The sequence below is a fragment of the Pelobates fuscus genome, chromosome 4, assembly GCF_036172605.1.
Source record: "Pelobates fuscus isolate aPelFus1 chromosome 4, aPelFus1.pri, whole genome shotgun sequence".
NCBI classification, from domain to species: Eukaryota; Metazoa; Chordata; class Amphibia; order Anura; family Pelobatidae; genus Pelobates; species Pelobates fuscus.
In genome coordinates, this window is record NC_086320.1 from 5,750,760 (window position 1) to 5,766,889 (window position 16,130).

Below are 16,130 nucleotides of genomic sequence, written 5' to 3' on the forward strand. Positions count from 1 at the left end.
TAGGGAGCGAATGCTCCCCCTGTTTGGTAGTTCATGCCTCCTAAACGCTGTTCTCCTAACTGTTCGGAAAAGTTGGACGGGCAGCGGCACTAGTTTCCTGGGTGTTCACGGGATCGCGTATCCGAAATACAGTTCCATGCCATCAACGACTATGTACCGCTACCTGCGTTCGGGAGACAAAATGGCCGCCAATTCTTGGAGCAGGTGGATTCGATTATACGAACGGCGGCCACACAGGGAAAGCACTTGAAATAATTACTCATTTGTGGTTAACAGCCAGGGGTGGTCGGTGATTAGGAGGTGCTAACAAGGGGACCACACAGAGTTGGCTCGGTAAACGAACGGAGGGTGTACGGACAGCCGAGCAACCAGGAATAAAAGTGTATTTAGGGCATCCATTCTGCTACAGGGGAGACACAAAGTATACGGAGAGCTCGGCTCACAAGCTTATAATCTATAAAGAATGGGTAATAGGACAAACAAGGTATAGCGAGAGCTTGGCTCACAGCCTTACAATCTATAGAGAATGGGGAACACAAGGTATAGAGAGAGCTTGGCTCACAAGCTTACAATCTAGCAGGAATGGGGGACAGGAGTACACAGGGTGTAGAGAGAGTTTGGCTCACAACCCGGTGGCGATTCTATGCAACCGACCTGAGCGCTTTTTGGCCAACTTGGGCGCTCAGATCAAGGCTTTCCGGAAATGTGTGGGGTTCCCATGTATTTCAGGGGTACTTTTGGTGTGTTGTATGACATTTGTTAGGCTTCCCTGTAACTAAGAATTGAGTTATAGTTTCCTGATTCCATTATCTCTCAGGCACAGGGAGGAGCTTTCTGTATTCACTTTCACTACTTGGTAGAGCTACTTCACAGTGGGAAAGGGAGTCCGTGGAGGCTACTGGAGTCTGGTGGCAGCGGTGGGATGGTCCCTTTCCCCGGAGCTCTAATCTGAAGTCGGAACTCTCCTGGAGAGCGACTGATGGAGATCGGATATGCTTACCTTAAGCGTACTTTTCACATTAATATGCTCGAGGAATACAAGGACAGAGAGGAAGAAGTAGCTGCGGTATGCGCCCCAGCCTCAGAGGATCCAGATGCCTTACCCCTACCTGACCTGTTAGGAGGTGACTCTAGAGAAGAGTTGGAACAGCTCGGGGACCGGCTATTGACCCAGGAACGGGCCCAAGCTATCTGACTGCTGGAAGCCAAACAGGCAACATTTTCCCAGGAACTAGGATCCATTACTCTATCTACCCATAGGATAGACACCCCAGGTCAGACCCCGTTACACCAACCCCCATACCACATTCCCGAGGTAGTCCAAGAAGGAATGCGGAAAGAGATTAACGAGATGATCTGCTTAGGGGTCATTGAACAGTCCAAGAGCCCCTGGGCCTCACCTGTAGTTCTAATCCCGAAAAGGGATGGCACGACCCGTTTCTGTGTGGACTATAGGTGACTGAACGACAAGACGGTCACAGATGCCTACCCAATGCCCAGGGTAGACGAATTGCTAGACTGCATAGCCAGGGGACGCTACCTCACTACCATTGACCTCTGTAAAGGGTATTGGCAGATTCCACTAGCGGAGGAGGCTATACCCATTTCGGCATTCGTCACCCCGTTCGACTTATACCAGTTTTGTGTTATGCCGTTCAGGATGAAGAATGCCCCAGCTACCTTCCAACTGATGGTAGTTCGCCTCCTTGATGGTCTCCAAGATTATGCTTGTGCATACCTGGATGACCTATCGATTTGCATTGACACCAGGGAGGCTCATCTACAACACATAGGGACTGTATTAGAGAAGCTGGCTTCACCTTAAAGCGTCACTTTGGTATGGACAAGTGTCACATTGGTATGGCGGAGGTACAATTTTTGGGCCACCGTGTAGGATGTGGAAATCAACGTCCAGAACCCGCTAAGATCGAGGAAGTGGCCAGTTGGCCCACTCACCGTACCAAGACACAAGTCATGGCTTTCCTGGGAACAGCCAGCTACTACAGATGTTTTGTCCCAGACTATAGTGTCATAGCCAAGCCCCTGACTGACTTAACCAAAAAGAACATAACTAGGCAGGTCCTGTGGTCCCCAGAATGTGAGACAGTGTTCCACGCCTTGAAACAAGCTTTCGTCAATGCATCTGTACTAGCTGCCCCAGATCCTAACAAACGTTTTATCGTCCATACAGACGCTTTTATGTTTGGACTGGGGGCAGTTTTAAGTCAAGTCGGCAAGGACGTAGGAGAGCATCCAGTGACTTACCTGAGTCGGAAATTACTACCAAGAGAGGTCAGTTACGCAGCTATTAAAAAGGGTGTCTGGCTCTAGTGTGGGCATTAAAAAAAATAACCCTGTATCTTTATGGATGATCCTTCACCCTCATCACCGACCAGGGCTAGACTCCACCTTAGTAGTCGGAGACAATGCCCGACTACTAAGGTGGAGTCTAGCCCTACGACTTCACCATACACTATCGAGCCGGTAAACAGAATGGGAATGCAGACTGGCTGTCTCGTCAAACCAAGCTGGCCAACTAAAAGACCTTTTTCCATTTTCCGGACATCTCCAAGTTGACCCGAAAATGGTCAAACCCGTGTTTGCTGTATGCAAAGGCAAGCGATGTGAAGGAATACCCTAGCACTTGGATCGATACCATTCACTTTTTCTTTTCAAATTTTCGTTTAAACTCGCTTTGTTTGGCTACCAAACGAGGACCACCCCAGCACCCCATTAGAATGTGGAACACCAGTTATCAAGTGCGAAACCACAACGGAAACAATTAATGAATGTGTAGCGGACCCCAGGTAACCCGGCTGGTTACCTCCGCTAATTCCCTTCCTTCAGCCGTTCGGGTACCATTTCAGCATATCGAGAGACCCTTTTCCCCCCAGTAACTGGATAACACAGATCTCGAGGCCACCCAGGAGAGCACTCATTAATTACTTTCCTTGTAGTTTCACACTATGTTGCCAGTGCGAACGATGCGGTTTCACACTTATGTTGCAAGTGCGAACGTTCTGATTAATTGGGGGGAACTTCTAATGGGGCGCCGTCTTCTGTCCACCCTGGATCAGCTTCTGTTCTCCAGGACTGTTTGGGGAAGACCTCTCCTCCAGGAGAGTGGATCAGTGATCAGTGACGTATCAGTGATTAAAGCTCAAGGGAGTATGCAGAGCATAGCAATCCCCAGTGTGAATATAGCTGTCCTCTCCAATCACGAGACAAGACTACGTGTTGAGGGTCAAGAAGAACTGACTGTACTGGCACATACAGCCTCTTTTATTCACATTCTACAAACATAGTACTGCCCACGGGGTTTTGAAGAACAACCTATCAACACATTACAACACAGCTAACATTCCCATTCATTACATCAGGAATCCTCCCCTCTGCCTGAGATACAATTATCTCAACACAATAGACTAACTTAATTATCACAGGCAGGAAAATACAGTATTATAAAACATATCACAGGGACCCCAAAACATGCAATAACCCCATAAAAAAAATTCCGCAGAACATATACAGGCTATATGAAAAATAATAATTTTTAAATGTGTCCCCTGTTCTGTAGTTTAAAACTACTGAACGATGTCTTTGTGCACCAAATACCGGCGAGATGGCACTGTGTAGAAAAGTCAAAACCGTGTCTGTGAGTTAAAATGGCCGCCATCCATTGTTCTCACCATGTGCTTCATCCATTGTTCTCACCATGTGCCTCTGATACATGAAATGGTGGCCACCCAGTAACTCCACAGTTTGTCTGGTAGTCTATCCAGCCGAACCAACAGATGAAACACATGGGGAACAGTGCAACAAACAAAGGGAATCATAAAACATATGGACAATAGTCATGTTTGTGCACAATCTCCAGTTTTGTCACAGGGCACAAATAGTGTTTTATAAATGCCGTATATCCCAGGGCCATAGTCAGAAGGTAGGAGCCGGGCAAGCAGCCCCCTCTAAGAACACATGGCGAGGTCTGTTCCACCACAGTCCCTGTTCTGGAACTGTCAGGGTACCTGTGGTCTCTACCTCCAAAAGAGGTAGAGACTTAGCTGTTCCACCATTCAGACGGTCTGATGACTCCCTTCCCTGCGGTATATCCGGTCATGCAAGGCCGGCCGCGAGGGAGTGACTGCCTTTTACACCATCTAGGCAGGAAGTCATCATCAGGACACTCCCCCGGATCGACCTGTCAGTCAATTGCTGCAGGACCAATCAGGACGTCTCGGAGGTGTGGTTACTGCTCTGAACAGGGTATTTAACAGAGCTTCCTTCATTAGCTCATTGCCCTGTCGTGGTTCTAGCTTGTTCTAGTCACTCAGTGCTTGTGTTTTCTATTATCCCTTTTGGTTTTGACCCGGCTTGTTTACCTTACTCTGCTTATCTCTGTTACCCTTGATTCGGCTTGTCTCTCGCTTACCTGTCTTCTGTTACCCTCGACCTCGGCTTGTCTTTGACCATTCTATACTGTACTACTTACGTTAGTCCGGCCATTCTAAGGTCCGGTATACGTATCTGGCTACTGTTTGTACTCTGCGTGTTGGATCCCTGTCCCGATCCTGACATTACGACAGGGCCAATGGATCCTGCAAGTACAAACAGTCAGCTTGTGTAACGGACCGTTTCAGCATACAAGGGGAAAAATGCGTTTAGGCGATAATCCCCTTTTCCATAGACAGGCACAGCTACTGCAGAACATCAGAACTCACGAGCTGGATACGAAATAACACTCCGAACTGGAACAGCTGAACAAGAAAAGCATACAATCGGCTTACACTCTTGGCAGTCAGCTTACAATCCAATCCCCCCCAAGAACGAGACGACACTTCATTTTGAGGGTTAAGCAGGAACTGTGGACTGGGACACCCAGTCTGGCTTTTATTACAACCAAGTACATACAGGACACTCCCAGGGGGAGGATGAATTTAACCAATCACATGGATGTACCTCCCACACATTTCCTCCCCTTAGATTAGCACTTAACATAATTATACCGTACACCTTTTTCCCCAATTCCTGGATGTACCCCAAATACATATGCTACACCTCCAAAACAGGTATCCCCTGATAGCCCTTATTCAGGGGGACAACATATGCAAGAATCAGCCCATTCGGATAAATGGTTTGGGAGATATGAAGTTCCAAAGATTTGACCGACCGCATGGATAAAGTATCCGAAAACAGTTCCATGCATTTTGGCCCTGCGGTCGGTCACAAACAAGGGAATGAAAACAGGCGAATTGCCTGTGTTATAGAGCCTGGAGAGGGTTTGAATGAATTCCCTTGTTTGTGGGGTTCTTTCTACCGAACGGCGGGTCATTCGGTAGTTTCCATACGAATTTCTGGAAGTATGGAGGTCTCAGCGGTGTTTGCCTAGTCAAGTGTCCGATTTTAGTTCCAGACACTCGACGGCAAAACACCGCTGTTCGGTAGTTTAAGATGGCCGCCGCCACGTGGTTGTTTCCTGAATGGCGGCCACCCAGAGGACACAGAACACATTACATGATTGCCAATTACCCGTTTGCAACATTGTTGCAAACGGTAATTGGAGGCACACTTAGTCCTGGGTGGTCTGGTTGTTCGGTAGTTTCCTCAATACAATGAATGGAGTGATTCTACCGAACAATCAGATGAATGCGGCATATATATATATATAACCCAGGTTAACTGCATACATAAATACATATACAATATATAGGCAGTACAATAGGATATGCTTCACAGTCTTAAAGGGACAGTAGTCCCAAAATGTCCATTGCTGATTTTAAAGGGCCAGTAGCAGCAATATAAATTAGTACATGCCCAAATATAGTCTTTAAAGTGCAATATGTCCAGGGGCCATAGTCAGCGGGCAGGAGGCTAGCAGCCAGGCCTCTCCAGTTCACAGTGGCGAAGCTGGTTTCGCCACAGCTTGCTTCTCCTGATCCTAGGTTTGAAGCCATGGATCACAGAATGGATCAGATGGCGCTTGCGCTACAGGCTCTATTAGCTGGTGCCAATAACCCACCAGAGGAGATACGTAATACCCCTGTTTCTCCTGTCGGTTCAGGTCTAGAGGTAGCCACAGTGGGTGCTTCTTCTCACATTACCCCCCCAGTACGCTATGGTGGGGCTCCTGAGAAGTGTCGTGGTTTTTTAAACCAAATTAGTATCCACTTTGAATTGCAACCTCGCTCTTATCCTACAGATAGGGCAAAAGTAGGATTTATTATCACCCTACTCATTGAGAAAGCTCTGAGATGGGCCAACCCACTATGGGAGAACGATAATCCATTAGTTTATAACTATAACGCATTTGTAGCTGCTTTTAGAAGAACATTTGACCCTCCAGGTAGAAAGGTTAATGCAGCCAGATTACTGTTGCGCCTGAGACAGGAGAACCAAACACTGGTGGATTATGCACTAGAGTTCAGGTCTCTGGCGGCAGAAATCAAGTGGAATGAGCAGGCGTATATGGATGTATTTTTGAATGGCCTATCTGATGTAATCCTTGATGAGGTTGCTACCAGAGAACTCCCTGAGAATTTAGAGGATTTAATTTCATTCATCTCTCGTATAGATGAACGTCTAAGAGAGAGACAGAACACTCGAGAGAGGAACCAGAGACCTTCTTTTAGGTTAGCTCCCGCTGTTCCAAGTCCTGACTCCACGATATCTTTGCTTACTGAACCTATGCAGATAGGGTATACCCGCCTCTCTGAGGAGGAAAGACAGCACAGGAGAAGAGAGGGTTTGTGTATGTATTGTGGAGCCAAGGGTCATTTACTCTCGAACTGTTCTAACCGCCCGGGAAACGCTCGCACCTAAGTCTCTCTAGAGGACAGGCCTTGGGTGTTTCTATTTTGTCCTCTACTCCTGATTATAAAGATCACAGGCTTCTGCTACCAGTTTCCTTAACTTGGGGGAAGGAAGTAGTAAAGGCTATGGCATTGATAGATTCCGGTGCTGCTGAGAATTTTATCGACCAAGCCTTTGCTAGTAAGAACAATTTCCCATCCCAGCTAAGGGAGACACCTTTGGCCGTTGAGGCCATAGATGGTAGACCACTACTAGACCCTGTTATCTTTCGTGAGACCATACCCATTAATTTAAATGTTGGTATCCTACACGTGGAGAATTTATCTCTTCTGCTCATTTCGTCTCCTTCCGTTCCCATAGTTCTGGGGTACCCATGGTTGAAAAAACATAACCCTATTATCGATTGGGAGTTAGGAGAGATACTCTCGTGGGGCCAGGGCTGCCAGGATCGGTGTTTGTGCAAGGTTTCTCCATTAGCTAATATTAACATACCGGAGAATCCTACTCAGTCCACAGAAAGACAAATACCAGACCTTTACCTAGACTTAAGGGCAGTGTTTGACAAGAAGAATGCCGATTCTTTGCCTCCACACAGGTCATTTGACTGTAAGATTAAGCTTCTACCCGGCACTATGCCTCCGAGGGGCCATGTATATCCTTTGTCTGTTCAGGAAAACTCGGTTCTAGAGGAGTATATTCGGGAGAATTTAGAAAAGGGATTCATCAGGAGGTCTTCTTCTCTTGGCCGGGGCTGGGTTCTTTTTCATTAAGAAGAAGGATGGCACGCTGAGACCTTGTATCGATTACCGAGGCTTGAATAAAATAACTGTCAGAAATGCCTATCCTATCCCACTGATTACCGAGTTATTTGATCGTCTTAAGGGCTCCAAAATCTTCACCAAGTTAGATCTCAGAGGGGCTTACAATTTGGTGAGAATCCAGCAAGGTCACGAGTGGATGACGGCATTCAATACCCGGTATGGCCATTACGAATACACTGTGATGCCATTTGGACTATGCAATGCTCCTGCAGTATTTCAAGATTTGATTAATGAGGTACTTAGGGAGTTTCAGCATGATTGTGTTATCGTTTACCTGGACGACATACTAATACACTCTAAGGAGATTGAGACTCACCATAGACAGGTCAGAAAGGTATTACACAAGCTGCTGCAACATGGTCTATATTGCAAATTGGAGAAGTGCAGTTTTGATCAGTCTCAGGTAGACTTTCTTGGATACGTGATTTCTGGGGAAGGTTTTAAAATGGATCCTGTAAAACTTCAATCTATTTTAGACTGGCCCTTGCCCAAAGGACTCAAGGCTATCCAAAGGTTTATTGGTTTTTCCAACTACTATAGGCGCTTCATTAAAGGATACTCCTCTATCATTGCGCCTATTACCAATATGACCAAACAAGGGGCTGATACTAAGTTCTGGTCTAAGGAGGCTCTGGGTGCTTTCAAGACTCTCAAGGAACTTTTTGCCTCGGCTCCCATTCTAGTCCATCCTGATACGACTCTGCCTTTCTTGCTCGAGGTCGATGCCTCTGAGACAGCAGTTGGGGCTGTTCTGTCTCAAAGGTTAGGGGTGGATAAACCGTTACACCCTTGTGGTTTCTTCTCTAAGAAATTTTCTGGGCCTGAGAGCAGATATGACATCGGGGAAAGGGAACTGTTAGCAGTCATTAAAGCCTTAAAGGAGTGGAGACATTTGTTGGAGGGGACCCTACACCCTATTACGATTTTGACGGACCACAAAAGCTTGTCCTATATTGGGGAGGCTAAGCGCTTATCCTCTAGACAAGCTCGTTGGTCCTTATTCCTGACTCACTTCAATTATGTACTGACTTACAGACCTGGTTCTAAAAACTCTAAAGCCGATGCATTATCTCGCCAATATGAACCTTCTACTGTACCTGAACCAGTTCATTCTTCTATAGTTCCGAAATGCAATATCATTGCTAATACGAATCTCAGGATTCATTCTCCATTATTGGCCGAGATCATTAAGTTGCAACATCTAGCACCTAAACAGACTACTGCGGGCCGTCATTTCGTTCCTCCTGCTCTTCAACTGGAACTTTTACAGTGTTTACATAATAGCAAGATGGCGGGACATCCTGGTATTCGCAAGACTTACGCGTTGATCTCTAAGGACTTCTGGTGGCCTGCTTTACGGAGGGATGTTGAGGAGTTCATCGCTGCATGTGAAGTTTGTACTAAAACCAAACAACCCCATACGCTTCCATGTGGACTCCTGCAACCCTTGGAGGTTCCAGAGAAACCATGGTCCTGTTTGGCCATGGACTTTATTGTCGATCTACCTATCTCTAAAAGACAGACTGTTATCCTCACCGTGGTTGACAGGTTTACTAGGATGGCACACTTCATTCCCCTGCCTAAACTTCCGTCTTCTCCCGAATTGGCAGAGATATTCGCCAAGGAGATTTTTCGCCTACATGGGATACCCTCTCAAATTGTATCGGACAGAGGCTCCCAATTTGTTTCCCGCTTTTGGAGGTCCTTCTGCTCTCAACTTGGTATTAAATTAAACTTTTCTTCTGCCTATCATCCTCAGTCTAACGGAGCTGCTGAACGTACCAACCAGAAAATTGAACAATATTTACGATGCTTTGTTTCTGAACACCAGGATGATTGGGTCGGTTTGATTCCTTGGGCGGAGTTTGCACACAACAATCTCGTTTGCGATTCTACTCATTCAAGCCCCTTCTTCATGAATTATGGTTTTCATCCGTCTATTCTTCCTTCGGATTCTCCTTCCCAGGGGGTGCCGTCGGTTGATGTTCATGTTGCCAATTTGAGAAAGTTGTGGGATCAAACTCGACAAATCCTTGTGCACAACTCTATGTTGGTCAAGAAACACGCTGATAAACGTAGAAGGGCGGCTCCGGTCTTTGTTCCAGGTGATAGGGTATGGCTGAGCACGAGGAACATCCGTTTAAAAGTGCCCTCCATGAAGTTCGCTCCTCGGTATATTGGACCCTACAGGGTGCTGACCCGTATCAATCCGGTTGCGTATCGTTTAGCTCTTCCTAATACCTTACGCATTCCGAACTCGTTTCACGTTTCATTGCTGAAACCACTCATATGTAACAGATTTTCCTCCACAATAGCCCCTCCTCGCTCCGTTCAGGTGGAGGGTCAGGAGGAGTATGAGGTCAACTCTATTATTGATTCTCGAATCTCCCGGGGGAGAGTACAATATCTGGTTGATTGGAAGGGATATGGTCCTGAGGAGAGGAGTTGGGTACCTCAGGAGGATGTTCATGCTCCCCGTCTCCGCAGGGCGTATCACTCTCGCTTCCCATCTCGTCCCGGTTCATTCCGCCCGGTGGGCGTATCTGAGAGGGGGGGTACTGTCAGGGTACCTGTGGTCTCTACCTCCAAAAGAGGTAGAGACTTAGCTGTTCCACCATTCAGACGGTCTGATGACTCCCTTCCCTGCGGTATATCCGGTCATGCAAGGCCGGCCGCGAGGGAGTGACTGCCTTTTACACCATCTAGGCAGGAAGTCATCATCAGGACACTCCCCCGGATCGACCTGTCAGTCAATTGCTGCAGGACCAATCAGGACGTCTCGGAGGTGTGGTTACTGCTCTGAACAGGGTATTTAACAGAGCTTCCTTCATTAGCTCATTGCCCTGTCGTGGTTCTAGCTTGTTCTAGTCACTCAGTGCTTGTGTTTTCTATTATCCCTTTTGGTTTTGACCCGGCTTGTTTACCTTACTCTGCTTATCTCTGTTACCCTTGATTCGGCTTGTCTCTCGCTTACCTGTCTTCTGTTACCCTCGACCTCGGCTTGTCTTTGACCATTCTATACTGTACTACTTACGTTAGTCCGGCCATTCTAAGGTCCGGTATACGTATCTGGCTACTGTTTGTACTCTGCGTGTTGGATCCCTGTCCCGATCCTGACAGGAACCGAATGAGTTCCTTTTGTGGGAGCTCTCCCGAACAGGGAGGGGGCACAGTATACGAAAATGACAGGGAACACAAACAATAGGGAAAGAACTCCACGAATAGGCAGTGGTTCTGCCACAGAATGCACCCCTAGATGGCCGCCATTTTGTGTGACAGAACGCACGTGGTTGACAGAATGGATGAAGGCCATTTTGTCTCGCAAACGCAGGCAGCTGTCCCTGGTCGTCGAGTGCCTGGACCAGCTATACAAATGGCGTTTGGGAGATGGGAACTACCAAATGATTGGAGCATTCGCTACTTGAAAGCATTTGAATATATTGTGTGGTTTTTGTACAGGAACCCCTGAACAGAGACCGGCCGTTGCCACCATTTCCGTGAAACTATTTTTTGCTTCTACCTCGTGGCCGGCCGGTCAAAACTTTACACCTGCGGCGATTCCATACCACCGAACCGATCTGAACGCTTTTTGCCCAACTTGGGTGCTCAGATTAGGGCTATCCGGGGATGTGACTCTTGGATTTTAAGGGTACTTTTGGGGTGTTGTATGATATTTGTTATGTTTCCCTGTAACTGAGAGATAATTGAGTTATAATTTCCTGACTCAATTATCTCTCAGGCACAGGGAGAAGTTTATTGTGTTTCTGTATGGAGACCCCCTACTGGGGGTCTGTGTATAAATTGAGAGTGCTTGCCTGAAATAAACAGATCTACTCCCAGCATTCAGTCTCAACTAATGTATGGGGGGGAAGGCTATAGCAGCTATACTCACTTGCACTACTTGGTAGTGCTACTTCACACTGGGAAAGGGAGTCCGTGGCGGCGATATACTGGTGGTCCGCCACACAAGGTATAGAAAGAGCTTGGCTCACAAGCTTACACTCTAGAGGGAATGGGAGGACAATGAAACACAAGGTATAGAGAGAGCTCGGCTCACAAGCTTAAAATCTAGAGGGAGTGGGGGGATAGGAGAACACAAAGTATAGAGAGAGCAAGTGATTGTGTTAGCAGAGAATGAGTGTGGGTTCAAGTTGAATGGCTTTTGATTTTTATGATAGGGTTTGATTTTGCCAATTGTGAAATCGCTGTGATATGACTGGTAGCTCATATAATATACAGCAGATAAAATGCATATAATACTAGTATTAAAAAAATAATAATAAAAAAAATTATATATATATATATATATATATATATATATATATATATATATAATAGTTGATATAACTATATAAAGTGACCAAGGATGCAAAATATTTGCACTTATTAGGTCAAAATAGCGGCTTTGCAGAATTCTAAATTGCTATCTTAGAATAAACACAAAGGTTTTATAACATCCACCATGCACAGAATACCCAGGCCATAAAATTGCCTTGTAAGGCACGCAGCTCATTCCTAAATACATCTTCCTGCACGTTGTCCCTCTCTCTAGATGTCTGCGGGGACGAAGAAGTGCGTACGAAAATCCTCGAACTCAAACACAAACATGACGCCATCAAGAAATCTCAAGATAAGCACAAGACAGCGCTGCAGAGGAGAACATCCAGCGCCGGTAGCCGAGGGTGAGAATATGTTGTGTGTGTTCGTACAGAGATCACTCCATCTTCCTTCCAAAATACAACGGTGTTTAACTCTCTCCTATACAGGAAGGTGGTGCGCAGGGTGAGCGTAACTGAACGCACAAACATGTACCGGAGGGAACATCAGAAGGAAGCCATGGTGTGGCAGCAGAGAGGAACCCGCGAGAGTGAGACAGAGGTCCAGGACGAGGATGAGGATAAGGCGACCAATGCAGAGATCCAACAGCAGCTGGTGAGTACTGTTCTCAGTTTGTAGGATTATCGCAGCACGTGTTTCATGGAGTGAGTGCTCTACTCCTGCTCAGTGAATGTGCCAGCATGTCCATCTGCGATTTTAATGGCAACTATGCCAGGCTTGTCCAAGGCAGTTTAAACACTTTGTGCCAGGTTTGTTTGTCTGCGTTCTGAATGTTATAAACTGTAAAATACAGGAGAGCGCACTCTTAAACAGTAAATATAAATGTAGATAAAATAAAATAAAATAAAAAATAAAATAAAAATATATTATATATAGTCTAGCAGCTGGACATAAAGCAAAACTCCTTAAAGATTGTGCCCTAAATATATGAATAAAAAATGTCAGCGCTACATGCGGTAGCCTTTCAATGAGGCAGCCTATAAAAAGTGTGTAAAAAATCAAACTGGTCTCTGTGAATAAGTGGTATACATATAACAACACTTATATCCCACAGTAAGTTAGAATTGTACACAGAAAATAGTAAAAAAAAATAGTAAAAAAAACTTGCTTAAGAGTCCATAAAGTCTTATAAGGGAGTCTTGAAGGGGTTAATCTTGTGTTGTAGTAGGAGATACACTGTAGCTTTTTTCGTAGATAATACCTTCAAAAGATACAAAAGAAGGCTTGCATAGTGTAAAACCGTATTTAATAAGTACAAAGATACCCTTCCCCCAAATAGGAACCCTTACGTTAGCAAGTGGTGATACTTGTTTAAAGATATCACAAATACACATTGTATAGTCAGAGGCTGTGCAGCCGTTTTACCGTCCGCTGCTCTCAGCAGTATTCAAAGTTCCCGCCCGATCTCAGCGCTGATACGGTGGGGTTTAGCCTGCAGGATAGGAGCATTAGCGTGTAGTCGATTCTAAGCCGGCTGTGGACATCAGACCTCTGCACCCGATAGCACTTCAACGCGTTTCGCCCGCTTTGCCGGGCTTTTTCAAGATAGTGCATCGGCTGGATAGAACATCTTTAAATACATTTCCATCTGATCAATTAATAGTAAACTGCTGATCGTCTCATAGTCTTAAACGCATAAAATACAGAAGATAAGGGGAATACTGCCCTTCTTTAGCATAAAAACATATAGCATACAAATGTCTAATATAAACAATATATGGAAAATGAATGAGGGAAGTTTAGAAGTTATTTTAGTTAATTGCACAATATATATACTGAACATACTACCTACCTCCTGTTTTACAATGCATTCTAATTTATTCTGCATTAATACAGCTTATGTACTACAATGTTTTCTCCAAAATGTTTTTTCCATTTTTTGTTTATATTAGACATTTGTATGCTATATGTTTTTATGCTAAAGAAGGGCAGTATTCCCCTTATCTTCTGTATTTTATGCGTTTAAGACTATGAGACGATCAGCAGTTTACTATTAATTGATCAGATGGAAATGTATTTAAAGATGTTCTATCCAGCCGATACACTATCTTGAAAAAGCCCGGCAAAGCGGGCGAAACGCGTTGAAGTGCTATCGGGTGCAGAGGTCTGATGTCCACAGCCGGCTTAGAATCGACTACACGCTAATGCTCCTATCCTGCAGGCTAAACCCCACCGTATCAGCGCTGAGATCGGGCGGGAACTTTGAATACTGCTGAGAGCAGCGGACGGTAAAACGGCTGCACAGCCTCTGACTATACAATGTGTATTTGTGATATCTTTAAACAAGTATCACCACTTGCTAACGTAAGGGTTCCTATTTGGGGGAAGGGTATCTTTGTACTTATTAAATACGGTTTTACACTATGCAAGCCTTCTTTTGTATCTTTTGAAGGTATTATCTACGAAAAAAGCTACAGTGTATCTCCTACTACAACACAAGATTAACCCCTTCAAGACTCCCTTATAAGACTTTATGGACTCTTAAGCAAGTTTTTTTTACTATTTTTTTTTACTATTTTCTGTGTACAATTCTAACTTACTGTGGGATATAAGTGTTGTTATATGTATACCACTTATTCACAGAGACCAGTTTGATTTTTTACACACTTTTTATAGGCTGCCTCATTGAAAGGCTACCGCATGTAGTTCTGAATGTTATGCCAGGCTTGTATCCAACTCTATTAACACATGTAGTACCAGGCTCGTAAGCGGCTCTATTAACACTTCCAGTGTCAGGCTTCTACCCCACTCTATTAACACTTGTAGTGCCAGGCTTCTACCTGCCTTTATGAACCCTTGCAGTTTCAGGCTGGTACCCAGCTCTAATAACACTTGCAGTGCCAGGCTTGTACCCAGCTCTATTAACACGCGGTAAATGTAGATAATACAATATCTGCTATGATCACAACCAGGAGAATGGGAAACAAAGCATTTTCCTTCTTTATTTTTTCACAGAAACCAGAGACCGAGACTGAGCTCCCGAACCCTGGGCCTGCCGAGGAAGGTGCAGGGCAATCTGTGCACAGTTCAACAGAAACCACCTCTAACCCACCACTGTCACAGAGGAACGGTAGTGTGCGTTCTGGCCCAAAACACACTTTCTCCAAGCGCCTTGACCGCAGCGTGTCTTACCAACTGGCCACCCAGTCCGAGATGTATCCAGACTTAAGCAATGAGCGAAGCCACCATACATTAGCAGAGCTTAAACGCCAAAGAGCAGCGGCCAAGCTCCGACACGCACCTCCTCCACTCTCTGCAGCTGAATCCCTGAGAGAGGATTCTGCCGAGCTGGAATCGCACAATTCTGTATATTACACATCAGCCAGTGGTGAGCCCCCGTTACTGAAGCTCATAGCACCCGCTGAGGACACCACTCCAGCCGAAAAGCGGCCCTGCTGTGGGGTTATGTGACTCTCCCATGCAGTGTGCTATTTTAACAGTGGCCCAAACTACTGCGGTTTGGGGAGGGGGGTCTCTTTCGATTCCATGGGGGTAGTTCAGATCTGGACACAGCATTTCCTTCTCCTTGGATTTCACAATATGGCACGTTGGGTGTCAGAGTAAACAGACTTCCTGTGTGTACTCCCGACGCTGACTCTCAGGAAGTTACAAATCGATTCCACAATCAGGGATATTTGTGTTGGTGAATGCCCTGTGTGTTAGAATGGGATTGTGCAGGGATTGATGTGAATGTATTTAAACTGACAATCTGTAAAGTTGATAAAAATAAAGCTGCAATATTCACACACGCACTCCGCAGGAAGGGAACACAATAGCTCAGGAACCCCCATGTCATAGTCAACACATTTTAGACACGTGGCCCCTCGTCTTCATTCCCTGGCCTGCAGCACAGTCTGCTTCTAATGTGTAGCTGTATATGGATGGAGATATATGATCTTATAGTGTTTGATACTTTTTATAAATGACTTTGTATTTCCATTTTCCAGACTATCACCAGCAGTGAGCAAATCGATGCTCACTTTGAAAATAACTTTCATTCCAGATACCTCATTACACCAGCAAATACCACGAATAACTACTGACATGAGTTTTCATTCCTATCCCACCCCAAGAAAGCCTGGCCCGTCCCACCCCGATTAATCCAAGCCCGTCATCCCACCCCTAGTCAACCCAGCCCTGTACTATAGAGATTAACCTTAGCCT

The 16,130-nt window shown here is 45.5% G+C and overlaps 1 protein-coding gene across 1 annotated transcript in view; it reads left to right on the forward strand.

Moving 5' to 3' along the window:
* The window catches only part of PPP1R16A (protein phosphatase 1 regulatory subunit 16A), a 91,734-nt gene extending 76,196 nt beyond the window's left edge, over nucleotides 1-15,538 (forward strand). Inside the window, exons 8-10 of the mRNA XM_063450932.1 lie at nucleotides 12,181-12,310; nucleotides 12,395-12,560; nucleotides 14,922-15,538. Coding sequence (XP_063307002.1) covers nucleotides 12,181-12,310; nucleotides 12,395-12,560; nucleotides 14,922-15,377 — 752 coding nt within the window. The 3' untranslated portion in view covers nucleotides 15,378-15,538. The remainder of the gene's footprint in view (nucleotides 1-12,180; nucleotides 12,311-12,394; nucleotides 12,561-14,921) is intronic.
* Nucleotides 15,539-16,130: the final 592 nt, after the last annotated feature.